The sequence below is a fragment of the Panthera tigris genome, chromosome B1 (genome assembly GCF_018350195.1).
Source record: "Panthera tigris isolate Pti1 chromosome B1, P.tigris_Pti1_mat1.1, whole genome shotgun sequence".
Lineage (NCBI taxonomy): Eukaryota > Metazoa > Chordata > Mammalia > Carnivora > Felidae > Panthera > Panthera tigris.
Window position 1 is genome coordinate 118,813,227 of NC_056663.1, and position 14,900 is coordinate 118,828,126.

Below are 14,900 nucleotides of genomic sequence, written 5' to 3' on the forward strand. Positions count from 1 at the left end.
CAAGGGTAAGAAAGTGGAAGAATGGTGGGCACTTTTATTTCATGAAATTAATTAATTAATTAAAATTAGAGAGGAAATACACAATCTTGGTTCAAGGCTAGACTTTGTTGGTGTAGAATCAAATTCCTCATTCCTTGATCCAGTTTATGACTGGAAGGAATGAAGATTTGGATGAGAACATCAACCTTCCCTATCTAGGGTCTTACTGCTCCACCTTAATTATGGGAAAACCTGGCTAAAGTGTCACAGGGACAAAGGTCTCAGCTTCCTCTCACATTGCAATTATAACACTGCAGGGTGTGTTCCTGTTCCGTCTTCTGGTTGGAACTGCACATCTCCAGAGCTCTCTCAAACATTGGGTTTAATGTGATAATTAGCTACAATTACATTGGCATTTAACAAATCACTACTAATGTGCACTAATGTGCCATTAAGATTGGAAAGTTGTTAAATTGTGAAATACCTTGTGCTGAATGTCTTTGATTCTAAGATGCACATTTGGACACATTTTAACAACACTGAAATGAGAATGTGTTTTTCTTTCTTTTTAAAAAAATTTTTTTAAAGATTTATTTATTATTTTTGAGAGAGAGCACACAAGCAGGGAAGGGGCAGAGAGAGAGGGGGACAGAAGATCTAAAGCGGGCCCTGTGCTGACAGCAGTGGGCCCCATGTGGGGCTCGAACCCATGAACCACGAGATCATGACCTGAGCCGAAGTCAGACGCTCAGGTGCTTGAGAATGTATTTTTCAATCAAAGATGCATCAGTTTAACTGGTGGGATTTCCTCCCCCATTTTTGTGAAATATGTTTTTGTTTATATTTCTTTTGATATAATTACAAATGCTTATTTCATGAGGAAGACTAGAATGTATTTCCTCTTTAATAGTTTCTATATTTTTTCTATTAAAAGATTTACAGAATCTGGTGATAATTTATTTTATATATATATATATATATATTTTCTGAAATGTGCATTTCCACATTAAGTGCCTCGTAGCAAATAGGAAATTAACATTAAATTATTTTCATGTAAATTGTTCAAAAGTTTGCTTTCCTTTTAAAAAAAAATCTCTTTTGGGGCTCCTGTGTAGCTCAGTGGGTTAAGCATCCAGCTTCAGCTCAGGTCATGATCTCATGATTGGTGAGTTCAAACCCAGCGTCAGGCTCTGTGCTGACAACTCAGAGCCTGGAGCCTCCTTCAGATTCTGTGTCTCCCTCTCTGTGCCCCTCCCCTGCTCCCACTCTCTCTTTCTTTCAAGAATAAAATCAACATAAAAAACCCTCCAAAATCCTCTTTTGCTTATGTTTTCAATTTGATATTGAGTATTTAATTTTGTTCATAATAGGTTTATTTTAGGACAGTGGAACTTATAGAAGAGTCCATTGAAGGGTCTCAAGGTCTGAGTTTCTACTTCAAAATTAATGGATTGCCCATATTTCTGAAAGGCTCAAACTGGATCCCAGCAGATTCATTCCAGGATCGAGTAACCTCTGACTTGTAAGTTATTGTTTTTTTGTTTCTTCTTTTTCTTTTTATTAACGGTCCCACAAAGCTAAAGAGTTACTCATTTTTTACTTTCTTTGGTTCCAGTGAAAGGAACTCAGAGAAAAGACAGAATTCTGGGATGGTGGAAACTTTAGAATGGAAAGGATTTTTAAATCATATATTCAACTCTCATGAGCTATAGATAGTCTTAACAGCTAAACTACTAGAGACTGCTGAAACCATCCAATTTTTAAAAAACTATTATATATTTCCTCTGGAGGAACAAGAAAGTGTCTCGTGCACATTTTGGATAGTTAGTTCCTGGAAAAAAAATGATTAAGTTTGGCTTTTTTTAAAAAAACAAAAACCTTAAATATTTCTGTGCATTCTTTTTAAAAAATGGAAACCCATATTTACCTCTTCATTCTGAGCTCTTTGCATATTCTTTTACTTTTACCTTAATAAAAAGAACATTAAAAACTTTACAAATTTAAATCTAGAAAAAAAATGTAAAGTGTTTATCTGAAGCTTTGAGAAGAGCACTTTACAAGAAAATATTTCCTGATTGTGATTATAAGCTTTGTGATAGTAAAAATGAACTTTGTGAAGTGAGAATAAACACATCTAACTTACTTACATATGGATAGATATGCATTGTAGCGTATTATTCGGTGTTTAGAATTTGCCAAAAATTGTAGTAATTTGCTTTTACTTTAAACTGTGTAAAAAGAGAGAGAGAGAGAGAGAGAGAGAGAGAGAGAGAGGGGCAAACTGTAAGACAGACTCTTAACTATAGAGAACAAACTGAGGGTTGCTGGAGGGGAGGAGGATGGGCTGGATGGATGAGGGATGTTAAGGAGGGCACTTGTTGGGATGAGCATTGGTGCTATATATAAGTGATGAATCACTAAATTCTATTACTGAAACCAATATTCTTTTATATGTTAGCCAACTAGAGTTTAAATAAAAACTTGAAACAAGAAAAAAAATAAAAATAAAAAGATAGAGAAAGGCAAACCTAGAATCAGACTCTCAACTATAGAGAACAAACTGATGGTTGGTTACCAGAGGAGAGGTGGGTGGACTCACGGATTAAATAGTTGATGGGTATTAGAGAGGGCACTTGTGATGGGCACAGGGTGTTGTACTTTTTTTATAATTAAATTTTTTTAAATGTTTATTTATTTTTGGGGAGCCTGGGTGGCGCAGTCGGTTGAGCGTCCGACTTCAGCCAGGTCACGATCTCGCGGTCCGTGAGTTCGAGCCCCGCGTCAGGCTCTGGGCTGATGGCTCGGAGCCTGGAGCCTGTTTCCGATTCTGTGTCTCCCTCTCTCTCTGCCCCTCCCCCGTTCATGCTCTGTCTCTCTCTGTCCCAAAAATAAATAAAAAACGTTGAAAAAAAAATGTTTATTTATTTTTGAAATCAAGAAATGTGAGATCATGACCTGACCTGAAGTCAGATGTTTAGCTGACTGAGCCACCCAGGAGCCCCAGGGTATTGTACTTAAGTGCTGAATCACTATATCATAAACCTGAAACTAACAAGACACTGTATGTTAACTAACTAGAATTTCAATAAAAATGTATACAAAAAGAAAAAAGAAAAAGAAAGCCCAGAAATGGACTCACGACTGTATGATCAACTAATCCTTGACAAAGTGGGAAAGAATATCCAATGGAAAAAAGACAGTCCCTTCAACCAATGATGTTGAGAAAACTGGACAGCAATGTAGAAAAGAATGAAACTGGACCACTTTCTTATAGCACACACTAAAATAAACAAATTCAAAATGGATGAAAGACCTAAATGTGAGACAAGAAACCATTAAAATCCTAGAGAAGTCAGGTAGCAATCTCTTTGACCTCGGCCATAGCAACTTCTTACTAGACACATCTCTGGAGGAAAGGGAAACAAAAGCAAAAATGAACTATTGTGACTTCATCAATATAAGAAATTTCTGCACAGTGAAGGAAACAATCAGCAAAACTAAAAGGCAACCTTTGGAATTGGAGAAGATATTTGCACATGAGATATCCGATAAAGGGTTAGTATCCAAAATCTGCCATCAAACTCAACTCCTCACACTCAACACCGAAAAAACAAATAATCCAGTTAAGAAATGGGCAGAAGACGTGAATAGACACTTTTTCAAAGAAGACATACAGATGGCCAACAGACACATGAAAAAATGCTCAAAGTCACTCATCATCAGGGAAATACAAATCAAAACTATGATGATGAGATATTACCTCACACAAGTCAGAATGGCTAAAATTAAGAACATGGGAAACAACAAGTGTTGGCGATGATGCAGAGAAACGGGAACCCTCTTACACTGCTGGTAGGAATGCAAACTGGTGCAGCCACTCTGGAAAACAGTGTGGAGGTTCCTCAAAAAGTTAAAACTAGAACTACCCTATGACCCAGCAGTTGCACTACTAGGTATTTACCCAAAGGATACAAAAATACTGATTCGAAGGGGAAACATGCACCCCAATGTTTATGGCAGCACTATCGACAATAGCCAAATAATGGAAAGAGCCCAAATGTCCATGGACTGATGAATGGATAAAGAAGTGTGTGTGTGTGTGTGTGTGTGTGTGTGTGTGTGTGTGTGTGTACATATATATAATGGAATATTAAGGAGCCATAAAAAGAATGAAGTCTTGCCAGTTGAAATGACGTGGATGGAACTAGAATATATGTTGCTAAGCAAAATAAGTCAGTCAGAGACAATACTGTATGATTTCATGCATATGTGGAATTTGAGAAACAAAATGGATGAAAGTGGAGGGGAAAAAAGAGGCAAAGCATAAAACAGACTCTTAACTATAGAGAACAAACTGAGGGTTGATGGAGGGAAGTGGGTGGGAGACGGGTTAAATGGGTGATGGGTATTAAAGAGGGCACTTGTGATGAGCACTGGGTGTTGTATTAAGTGATGAATCACAAAATTCTACTCCTGAAACTAATATTACACTGTATGTTACCTAACTGGAATTTAAATATAAACTTAAAAAAGAAAAAAAGAGTTAAAACAAGCAAACAAACAAAAATGAACTGTGTATATCGTCTTGAATTTCATATGAAAGTGAAATTATTCTCCAGACATAGACACAGATAATTTACTGCTTCTTTTGCTTTTCAAAGTTCCCCTCCTAGCTGGCTTTGGCAGTGGCTGTTCACCATAGCTACGCCAATTAGTGAACCTGCCCATGGATGCCTTTGCTGAAGCACAATGCTCTGGGTCGTTGGTCAGCCAGTTATTGGGCTTCTTGGTTCCTCCCTGGGCTCTGTTCTGGAAATGCAGGTAGATGTTCTCAAAGTAGCTGTTAATTGCTAGATTTTCCTGTGGCTCATGTGAATAGGAATTGGAAAGATGAGAAAGGAAACTTACTAGAGAAAGAAGCATAGCAGGTGCCCTACTTATGATGGTTCAGCATGATTTTTTGACTTTACCGTGGTGTAAGAGTAATACACATTCAGTAGAAATTATACTTTGAATTTTAAATTTGGATCTATTCCTGGGCAAGTGATCTGTCCAACAGTAATCTCTCATGATCCTGGGCCGTGGTGGCGGCCTCAGCTCCCAGTCAGCCACATGACACTGAGGGTGATCAACTCACGATCCTTCTGTTCCCATGTAACCATTGGTTTTTCACGTTCACTATAGTATTCAGTAAATTACAGGAAATATTTAGTACTTTATTCTAAACTAGTCTATGTGTTAGATGATTTTGCCCAACTGTAGGCTAATGTACGTGTTCTGAGCACATCTAAGGTAGGTTAGGCTAAGCTAGGATGTTCAACAGGTTAAGGTGTATTGAATTCATTTTCTAATTAACAATACTTTCAACTTATGATGGGCTAATTGGGATATAATCACATCATAGGTTGAGGAAGATATGGACTCGAAGAATTGAAAAAACGAGATAAAAGTAAGCTAGGTACTGGGATGCCTGGGTGGCTCGTTTGGGCGTCCGACTGTTGGTTTTGGCTCAGGTCATGATCTCATGGTTTGTGAGATGGAGCCCCACTCTGACAGCACAGAGCCTGCTTGGGATTCCCTCTTCACCCCACCCCCCCCACCTCTCTCCCTTCCCTGCTTGTGTTCTCTCTCCAAATAAATAACCTTAAAAAAAAAGGCATGCCAGGAACTAATATGCAAAATTTGATTTTTGTCTTATAATTTGCAATGGTTATATAAAATTAGCTCATACTTTCTAAGATTTTACAACTATTTTAAAAACAGTATAATAATAACTGTTAATTTAGAAGGCAGAGAAAAGGTATAGCCCATAATTTTTCTAGATTTGCTTATGTGGTTACAGTTAATGTGTATATAATTTCCACTTTCTCCACTTAGCACTGTATCCAAACCATCAAAATTTCAAAATGTGTTTTTCTAACAGAGGTTTGAAATGTATTTATCAACCAGGATGCGTTTTTTAAAATATTTTTTTTAACACCCCCAGATTTCCAAATTAACATTTGTTTTTTAAAATTTCTTCTATAGGCTACGGCTCCTTTTGCAGTCTGCTGTGGATGCTAACATGAATACTCTCCGGGTTTGGGGAGGAGGAATATATGAGCAAGATGAATTCTATCGACTCTGTGATGAACTGGGAATAATGGTGGGTAGCTGACAGCATTTTATTGGTTGATATGTTACTGTATCCTCACTTTGACCTCCTGTGTTCTAAGTGGGTGATATTGCTCGTTCCTTCTTTTCTCAGAGCTGGAAATGATATTCCACTTTTTGTAGAGGAATAAATGGCATCTTGAAAGACCTGAACCATAGCTGATGGCGAATATCATAATTATGTAATTATTTTTAAGTGGTAGACATTCTATATATTTATATATTTGTAATTTTCTTTGTGATATGAGGGTATGATTAAATCTATTAAAATGTTTTACTTTAAGGAGATCCAGCAAGACCTATAGAGAAGAAAAATAATAAATGAAGAAAAGCTATGTTTCATATTGTATTTAAGTATCCCAAGGATGTTTTGCATTGGTGAGGGTTAAGCAAAGGAAATACATTCTTTTAGTTCTAGTATTACAGGTCTAACATAGAAAGCACTCCAGAGAGGAATAGTAATTATAATAATATTGAAAATACTGATGGTCATATTATGACAATATTCTATCATATTTATTGAATGTCAAGCATTGTTCTCAGTGGTCTGCATTTATTATTTTATTTCATATCCATGTCTATCCTGTGAAGTAATTTCTGTTGTTCTCCATCCCCAACAACCGATAAGGAAACTGACACGTGGAGGAGAGGTTAAATAACCTGAAATCAAGGTTGTGACTCAGGTTGACTGGTTTGGGGCCTGTGCTTTTAACCACCGCGTCATAACAACCTCCCTAGAAATGAACTTATGTGGTTTCATTATGAAAATGTCCATGTAGCAATCCTTTTGGCCATGAAAAGTTAATTCCTTTATAAACAAAGACTGTTTCTTAACAGTCTGGTCCATCTCTCGATATCAAATTCCCAGTGAAAATTAGAGTATTGCAGTGTGGAGGGGCAGGGGGGAGGTTCTTTTTTGAATTTCATATTCCTCTCAACACGCTCACTGTTTCCTGAGTTGAATACCCCTCTCTCTCTTCACTTTCTTTTCTCCCTACTTAACACTTTCTCCTCTCAGATTCCCACCCCCCCAGTTTTGTGCAATTCTGGAAGGTCGTGCGGTCTACGAGAGACTTTCCCACTGCTTGAATCGCAGTATTGCTCAAATGATCCCACTCATCAGGCTAACTTGATTTTTCATTTGCCTGAAGGGTAATTCCCAAAGTTCTAAATGAAGAATTTCTTTCAGTGTAATAAAATTTATGGAAGTGCTTCATTGCCTTTTATTTGATTTGATAGGTATGGCAGGATTTTATGTTTGCCTGTGCTCTTTATCCGACTGATCAGGGCTTCCTGGATTCAGTGAGAACAGAAGTTGCTCACCAGGTATGTTATTACCATTCCAAGAAGAAGGAAAATGCTCATGTTTCATTTTGCTTTTTATTAAAACTGTCTTCGTTTTTTCTTTTTCTTTTCTTTTCTTTTCTTTTCTTTTCTTTTCTTTTTCCTTTTCTTTCTTTTTTGGTTGTTCTCTTCACTAAATCGCATGAAAATCACAATCATATAATTGACTTCCCTGGTCTATTAGCTTTAACATCACTTACATGCTGATAACGCTCAGGTTTATCCCCAGCTCTGACTTCTCTGCTTGAATTCCTGGTTCTTCTATCCAACTGCCTCCTTGGCACTTCTACTTGTAGCCTTCAGAGTCCTCTCAAATGTAACATGTCCAAACCAAATTTGCATTACCTTCTCCAAACCTGCTTTTCCTGCAGTTTTCCTCACCTCAATAAATGGCAAAGCTGGTCTTCGCAAGTCTCAGGTCAAAAAGTTAAAGTGATTCTTGACTCCTTGATTTCTTCTGCATTCCATATGTATACACCTATATTTATAGATCTATAAGTGCAAGGAAGTGAATGTAATGTAACTCTGTCCACTGAAAAGGACTAGAAACAATGAACAACCTAATAATACTGAGTATCCTTTTATTGAAATAATTTTTCCTATTAAGAGAAGGGCTTTGAGGGAGGGGCCAACACGGTAGAGAAGTAGGAGGATCCAAACTTCCCTCATCTCTCAAACAAAATAGTGTTGAAGCCAAAGGACTTTGAACCCCAAGGATCCGGGAAGGAAAGAAAAGTGCTTCGTAGAGAAATGGCTGATTCCGGGTCTGAGACAGGAAATATACTAGATAATCCCGGAATATTTTGACATAAGATAACAAGGAAACTATCAAAGATATGTCAAAAAGAACTTGGACAAGGTTATCACCAACCAATAGCAGTACAATTTGAGCTCAATAAGGATAAGGGCGTCAGTGGATTGAAATCCATCAAGTATGTTAAATTCCGTGATTTCATCATTATAATGTCTGTGGATGTACATTTGTGTGGAAAACCAAAAGAAACGCAAGGAAGTGATTAGTATAATACTCAAGATAGTGGTTACTGTTGGAAGGAGGAAAGCATTGTAATTAAAAGGAGTGCACGAGGGGGGTGCCTGGGTGGCTCAGTCGGTTAAGTGTCTGACTCTTGATCTCAGCCCAGGTCATGATCTCATGGTTCCTGGGTTCGAGTCCCACCTCGGGCTCTGCACTGATGGTGACGGCACAGAGCCTTCTTGGGATTCTGTCTCTCCTTCTCTCTGCCCCTCCCCCACTTGTGCTCACTCTCTCTCCTTCCCTCTCTCTCGCTCTCAAAATAAATAAACTTAAAAAAATAAATATAAGGGGTGCATGATGGCTTCTGGGTTTCTCTTTCTTGGTCTACCTTGTGGTTACAAGGCTGATTGCCTTATAATAATTCACTGTGTCATAATTTTTTTTTATGTCTGTGTTTTATTTTTTTAGAAAAAGATTTAGAAAGTACAAATGAATCCTCCCTTGCTCCGAGCCCTCCAGATAAAGATCCTCATCATGCCCTATCCTGTCTCTGCCGGCCTCCTGGCCCCATCAAGCATTCTCTTCCTGTGCCATCCTTGCTCTGGAGTACTTTCTCCCTGTGGACCTCTCATTTTTTTCTGGCACACTTGAGCAGGACTTTCTCTGGGAAGAAAGCCTTTCTATATTTGCAAGTCTGGATCATATCATTTGCCCTTTGTGACATATATCACACTTTGAATTTCTTGTTTCATGTTTTGTTTTCCCTGCAAGACTGTAGTCTCCCTGAGGCCCAGGGGCTTGTTCCTCTGTGTATCCCCACTAGCTGGGTTATTTATCAGGAACATAGATAGATGGATGAATGAACTTTAGAAATATTAATTATAGTTATGTAGGTTGCAAACATTTCAGTTTTTTAAACTTTTTTCATACAAATAAATAAAATATGATATCAGTGTGCCTTCCTTTCTTTTATGTATTATTAAAGAGAAGGAGAACATTTTTTTGCAGAGTTCGTTAAAATTTTAAAGCAGAGCTTGCCACAAAATTCTAGGTCAGCTTGAAGGGTATGCGTAGAACAGAGTCACTGCAGCTTTTTGCCTCTTCAGTATTTGTGTTTTCAGTAGCACCATAAACATGCCATTCATAGTTGGTAGCAGCCCTCACTTCCTGGGGATGCGCAAAGGCAAATAAAGGAGATAGTGTTTATAAGGCTAGTTTAGAAAAACACAAGACTGTAATTTTTGAGAATGAGATAAATCTCTTTAATGCATCCTTAATGCATCTCTGTTTCGTATAGGAGATACTTAGCATCTTGAATGGAGGCCACACGGAGAACATCAGCTGGGATCCATCACTGTAACCATGTGTTACATGGAAGAGAAGTTATAAATACCAATGAGGTTATATTGCTAAAATGAGTTCGAAAGGAATTTCTCTTGATCATTGACTCGCTCCGCTGTCAAAGAGATTTCATTACCTTCTTTTGCTGGAGTCCATCTTCTAGTGTGTCAGAAGAACTGGATCCTTCCACCTTTATGTAGGGCTGGTCCACAGAGAGCCCAGTTCATGCAGGTTCAATTCTTAAGGCTGGCAGGATTTTCAGATAGATTGCTGATTTCTTCCTCTATGTTTGGATATATTCGGTAACTTGCATAACCTTAGTTGATTTCTCAGGGCATGACATTGATAGTTATTTCTGGAGCTATCCTCTTGATGCCCTAATCCTTTTTCTGTTAGAATATTCCGTATATTTGTCTTTAACTTACAGAATATCTCTGGGACTCACTTGCTTTGTGAAACCCTCTCTAGTTGTCTTTGTGGTTTTCTGAATTCAGGGGAGACTGTGACAACCTCAGTCCCTCTTTCAGCAGAAGTGGTTGTTCTACCTCATTTGTTTCTTCACACAAAACTCCAACTTGTTCTTGAGAAACTCCTCTGTAATATAATGTCTCCTGCCTTTTGTATTTCTTAGAACCTTTTTGTGGCAAGTCAGATAATGATGAGGTTGATTTATTTTTCTTTTTTAATAAAAGGGATTATGTTTTCTTCAGTTTTTATACAATAGAGGAGAAGAACCCCATCTTATTGGTGTTTATAAAATCTAGGCAAAAAGAATCGGAGATCGCTTAAAATGTATCCCTACAGGTAATGTTACAAGCCATTTTCTAATGAGTTTTCTGACACATAAGAATTTATGTGCAGAAATGCAATGGCTATACTTTTGTGAATAATTATAGCTCTGAGGTTTTTTTTTTTCGTATTGGTCATTTGAAAATTATTTTGTGTTTTTTGAAATTTTAGATCAGGAGACTGAAATCTCATCCTTCCATCATCATATGGGGTGGAAATAATGAAAATGAAGCAGCGCTGATGATGAATTGGTTTAATATACACACCAGTGAACTGCATACCTACATCAATGACTATGTGGTTCTGTATGTGAAGAATATTCGACAGATTGTTTTGGCAGTAAGTAATGATTTTTCATGCAGTAGAATTTAAGAAACTCTTTTGAAAGTGGATCAGTTTGAATAGTGGTATAGTATACTTTTGTGTCCTTTTTTAGGTCAACCTTCAACATTATCATTTTAATACAGAGCTGCGTGTGAATGGATTATAATGCTGCAGCATGTGAATGGGCTCGTGGGTTATGGACTTCTTTAGGAATTAACTTATCTATGGAACTCACCACACATACACCAATATTGTGTTTATACTTGCATATTGTCATAGACTCTGGAGCCCATCCAAGGAACCCCAAAGGTTGAGAATTTCTACTTTAGATGGTTTACTGATAATGCCACTTCTTTTTTTCTTTCTTTTTGTTCCACAGTATATTAATATGGTGAATTCTGGGAATTAATTTTCTTTTTTTTTTTCTTTTTTTTTCTTTTTGAGACAGAGAGAGACAGAGCATGAGTGGGGGAGGGTCAGAGAGAGGGAGACACAGAATCTGAAACAGGCTCCATGCTCTGAGCTGTCAGCACAGAGCCCGACGCGGAGCTCGAACTCACAGACCGCGAGATCATGACCTGAGAAGAAGTCGGACGCTTAACCGACTGAGCCACCCAGGCACCCCTGGGAATTAATTTTCTAATAATAAACTAGTTCTAGTATAAGCTCTGTTTAGTTACAACTTCTTGTTCTTGTAGTCTGTGTTAGATTTGGTTTGCTAATATTTTAGTTAGACTTTAAAAATTTATATTCATGAGCAAATTTGGTCTGTGGTAAGAATTGTAAACTCAAATGCCTAGAGGAGCCAAATTTGTTTAAAAAAAATAAGTAGAGTAGATGAGGCTCACAGAGAGAAGAGGGGACTGTGGTAATAGGAAAATGGATGTTGGGTCTCATTTATATTGAGAGTTTTTTCTTAAAGCTTATTTATTTATTTTGAGAGAGACAGAGACAGCACAAGTGGGGGAGGGGCAGAGAGAGAGAGGGAGAGAGAGAATCCCAAGCAGGCTCTGCACTGCCAGCAGACAGCCTGATGCAGGGCTCGAACCCACAAAGCTGTGAGATCATGACCTGAGCTGAAACCAAGAGTTGGTTACTTAACTGACTGGGCCACCCAGGTGCTCCAGCATTTTTTTTTTTTTATTAGAGACAGAGCACGAGCTGGGGGAAAGGAGCAAAGGGAGGAAGAGAGAGAATCCCAAGCAGGCTCCAAACTCGGTGCAGAGGCCAACATGGGGTTTGATCCCACCACTTGGGATCATGACCTGAGCTGGAATCAAGAGCCAGATGCTCAATGGACTGAGCCATCCAAGCACCCTTCTTATCTTTTTGATGATAGCCATCCTCACAGGTGTGAGGTGATCCCTCATTGTGGTTTTGATTTGCATTTCTGTGATGATTAGTTAAGCACCTTTTCATGTACTTATTGGCTATCTGTATGTTTTTGGAAAAATGTTTGTTTAGATCCTCAACTCATTTTTTAGTTGAATTGTTTGGTTTTTGCTATTGAATTGTATGAGTGCTTTAATGTATTTTGGATATTAACCTGTTAGCAGGTATATGATTTGGAAATATTTCCTCCCATTCAGTATTTTGCTTTTTCATTTTATTGATGGTCTTCTTTGCTGTGCAGAACCTTTTTAGTTTGATGTAGTCCCACTTGTTTATTTTTGTTGCCTTTGTTTTGGTGTCAAATCCAAAGAATCAAAGCCAAGACCAATGTCAAGGAGCTTACCACCTGTGTTTTCTTCTAGGAGTTTTATGATTTCAGATCTTACATTCAAGTCTTTAATCCATTTTGCATTGATTTTTGTGCATGATTGAAGAGAGTTGTTCAGTTTCATTCTCTTGCCTGGGACTGTCCAATTTTTCTAACACCATTTATTGAAGAGACTGTCCTTTCCCCATTGTATATTCTTGTCTTCTTTGTCATAAATTAATTGACCATGCATATATGAATTTAATTTCTGGGTTCTCTGTTCTATTCTATTGATCTATGTGTCTATTTTTATGACAATACCATAATGTTTTAATTTTGCTTTATAATGTATTTTGAAGTCAGAAAGCATGATGTCTCCAGCTTTGTTCTTCTTTCTCAAGATTGCTTCGACTATTCTGGGTCTTTTGTGGTTTCCTAAAGATTTTTGGATTATTCATTCTGTTTCCTTGCAGTTTTGATAGGGATTGCATTGAATCTGTAGATAGGTTTAAATAGTATGGACAGTTTAGCAATATCAGTTCTTCTAATCCATGAGCACAGAATATATTTCCATTTACTTGTGTCTTCTTCAGTGTCTTATAATTTTCAATAATAATTTCAGTTTTTCACTTCCTTGGTTAAATTTATTCCTAGATATTTTATTCTTTTTGATGCAGTGGTGAATAAGATGGTTTTCTTAATTTCTCTTTCTAATAGTTAATTATTAGTGTACAGAAATGCAATAGATGTCTGTGTATTGATTTTGTGTCCTGAAATTTTACTGAATTCATTTATTCTAACAGTTTTTTGTGAAGTCTATAGAATTTTCTACATATAATATCATGTCATCTGCAAACAGTGCCAGCTTTACTTTTTCCTTTACAATTAAGATACCTTCTGTTTCTTTCTCTTGTGTAATTGCTCTGAGTAGGACTTCCAGTACTATGTTGAACAAATATGGTGAGAGTGGGCATCCTGGTCTTGTTCCTGATTTTAGAAGGAAAAGTTTTGAGTTTTTCACCATTGGGTATGATGTTAGCTATGGGCTTGTCATATATGGCCTTTATTATGTGGAGGTATGTTCCCTCTGTAGTTACTTTGTTGAGAGTTTTTGTAATAAATGGATGTTGAATTTTGTCAAATGCTCTTTCTGCATTTGTTGACATGATAATATGATTTTTTAAAAGTAGGCTCCACACCCATTAAGGAAGCCAATGTGTGACTTGAACTCATGACCCCTGAGATCAAGACCTGAGCTGAGATCAAGAGTCAGACCCTTAACCAACTGAGTCACCCAGGCACCCTGTTCATGATTTTTATCCTTCATTTTATTAATGATACAAGATGTGGTGTATCATCTTGATCGATTTGTAGATGTTGAACTGTCCTTGTATCCCTAGAATAAATTCCTTTTGATCATGATATATGATTTTTTTTACTTATATGAGTTTCTTTGTTAATATTTTGTTGAGAATTTTTGCATCTATGTTCACCAAGGATATTGGCCTGCAATTTTCTTTTCTTTTTTTTTTTTTTCAACTTTTTAAATTTATTTTTGGGACAGAGAGAGACAGAGCATGAACGGGGGAGGGGCAGAGAGAGAGGGAGACACAGAATCGGAAGCAGGCTCCAGGCTCCGAGCCATCAGCCCAGAGCCTGATGCGGGGCTCGAACTCACAGACCGCGAGATCGTGACCTGGCTGAAGTCGGACGCTTAACCGACTGCGCCACCCAGGCGCCCCTGGCCTGCAATTTTCTTGTGGTGACTCTATTTGGTTTTGGTATCAAGACAATGCTTGACTTGTAAGATGAGTTTGGAAGTTTTCCCTCCTCTTTTGTTTTTTGGAAAAGTTTCAGAAAGATTGGTATTAATTCTTCTTTGAATGTTTGGTAGAATTCACCAGTGAAGATGTGTGGTCCTGGACTGTTGTTTGTTGGGAGGTTTTTGATTATTGGTGCAATCTCCTTGCTAGTTAATTGGCCTGTTCATGTTTTCTGTTTCTTCATGATTCCATTTTGGAAGGTTGTATGTTTTTAGGAATTTATCCATTTCTCCTAGGTTGTCCAATTTGTTGGTGTATAGTTGTTCACAGTAGTCTCTTACGATCCTTTGTATTTCTGAGGTATCAGTTTTAACATCTTTTTCATTTCTGATTTTGAGTCATTTCTCTTTTTTTTCTCAGCAAGTCTAGCTAAAGTTCTGCCATTTTGTTTGTCTTTTTTAAAATTAATTAATTAATTAATTTATGTATTTATTTTAATGTTTTTGTTTTTTGGGTTTTTTTAAGTGAGAGA

General features: G+C 37.4%; 1 protein-coding gene across 1 annotated transcript in view; it reads left to right on the top strand.

Annotated features, from left to right (window-relative positions):
* The window catches only part of MANBA (mannosidase beta), a 112,743-nt gene that overhangs the window by 63,145 nt on the left and 34,698 nt on the right, over nucleotides 1-14,900 (top strand). The window contains exons 8-11 of the mRNA XM_007080983.2: nucleotides 1,350-1,501; nucleotides 6,007-6,124; nucleotides 7,372-7,458; nucleotides 10,754-10,921. Coding sequence (XP_007081045.2) covers nucleotides 1,350-1,501; nucleotides 6,007-6,124; nucleotides 7,372-7,458; nucleotides 10,754-10,921 — 525 coding nt within the window. The remainder of the gene's footprint in view (nucleotides 1-1,349; nucleotides 1,502-6,006; nucleotides 6,125-7,371; nucleotides 7,459-10,753; nucleotides 10,922-14,900) is intronic.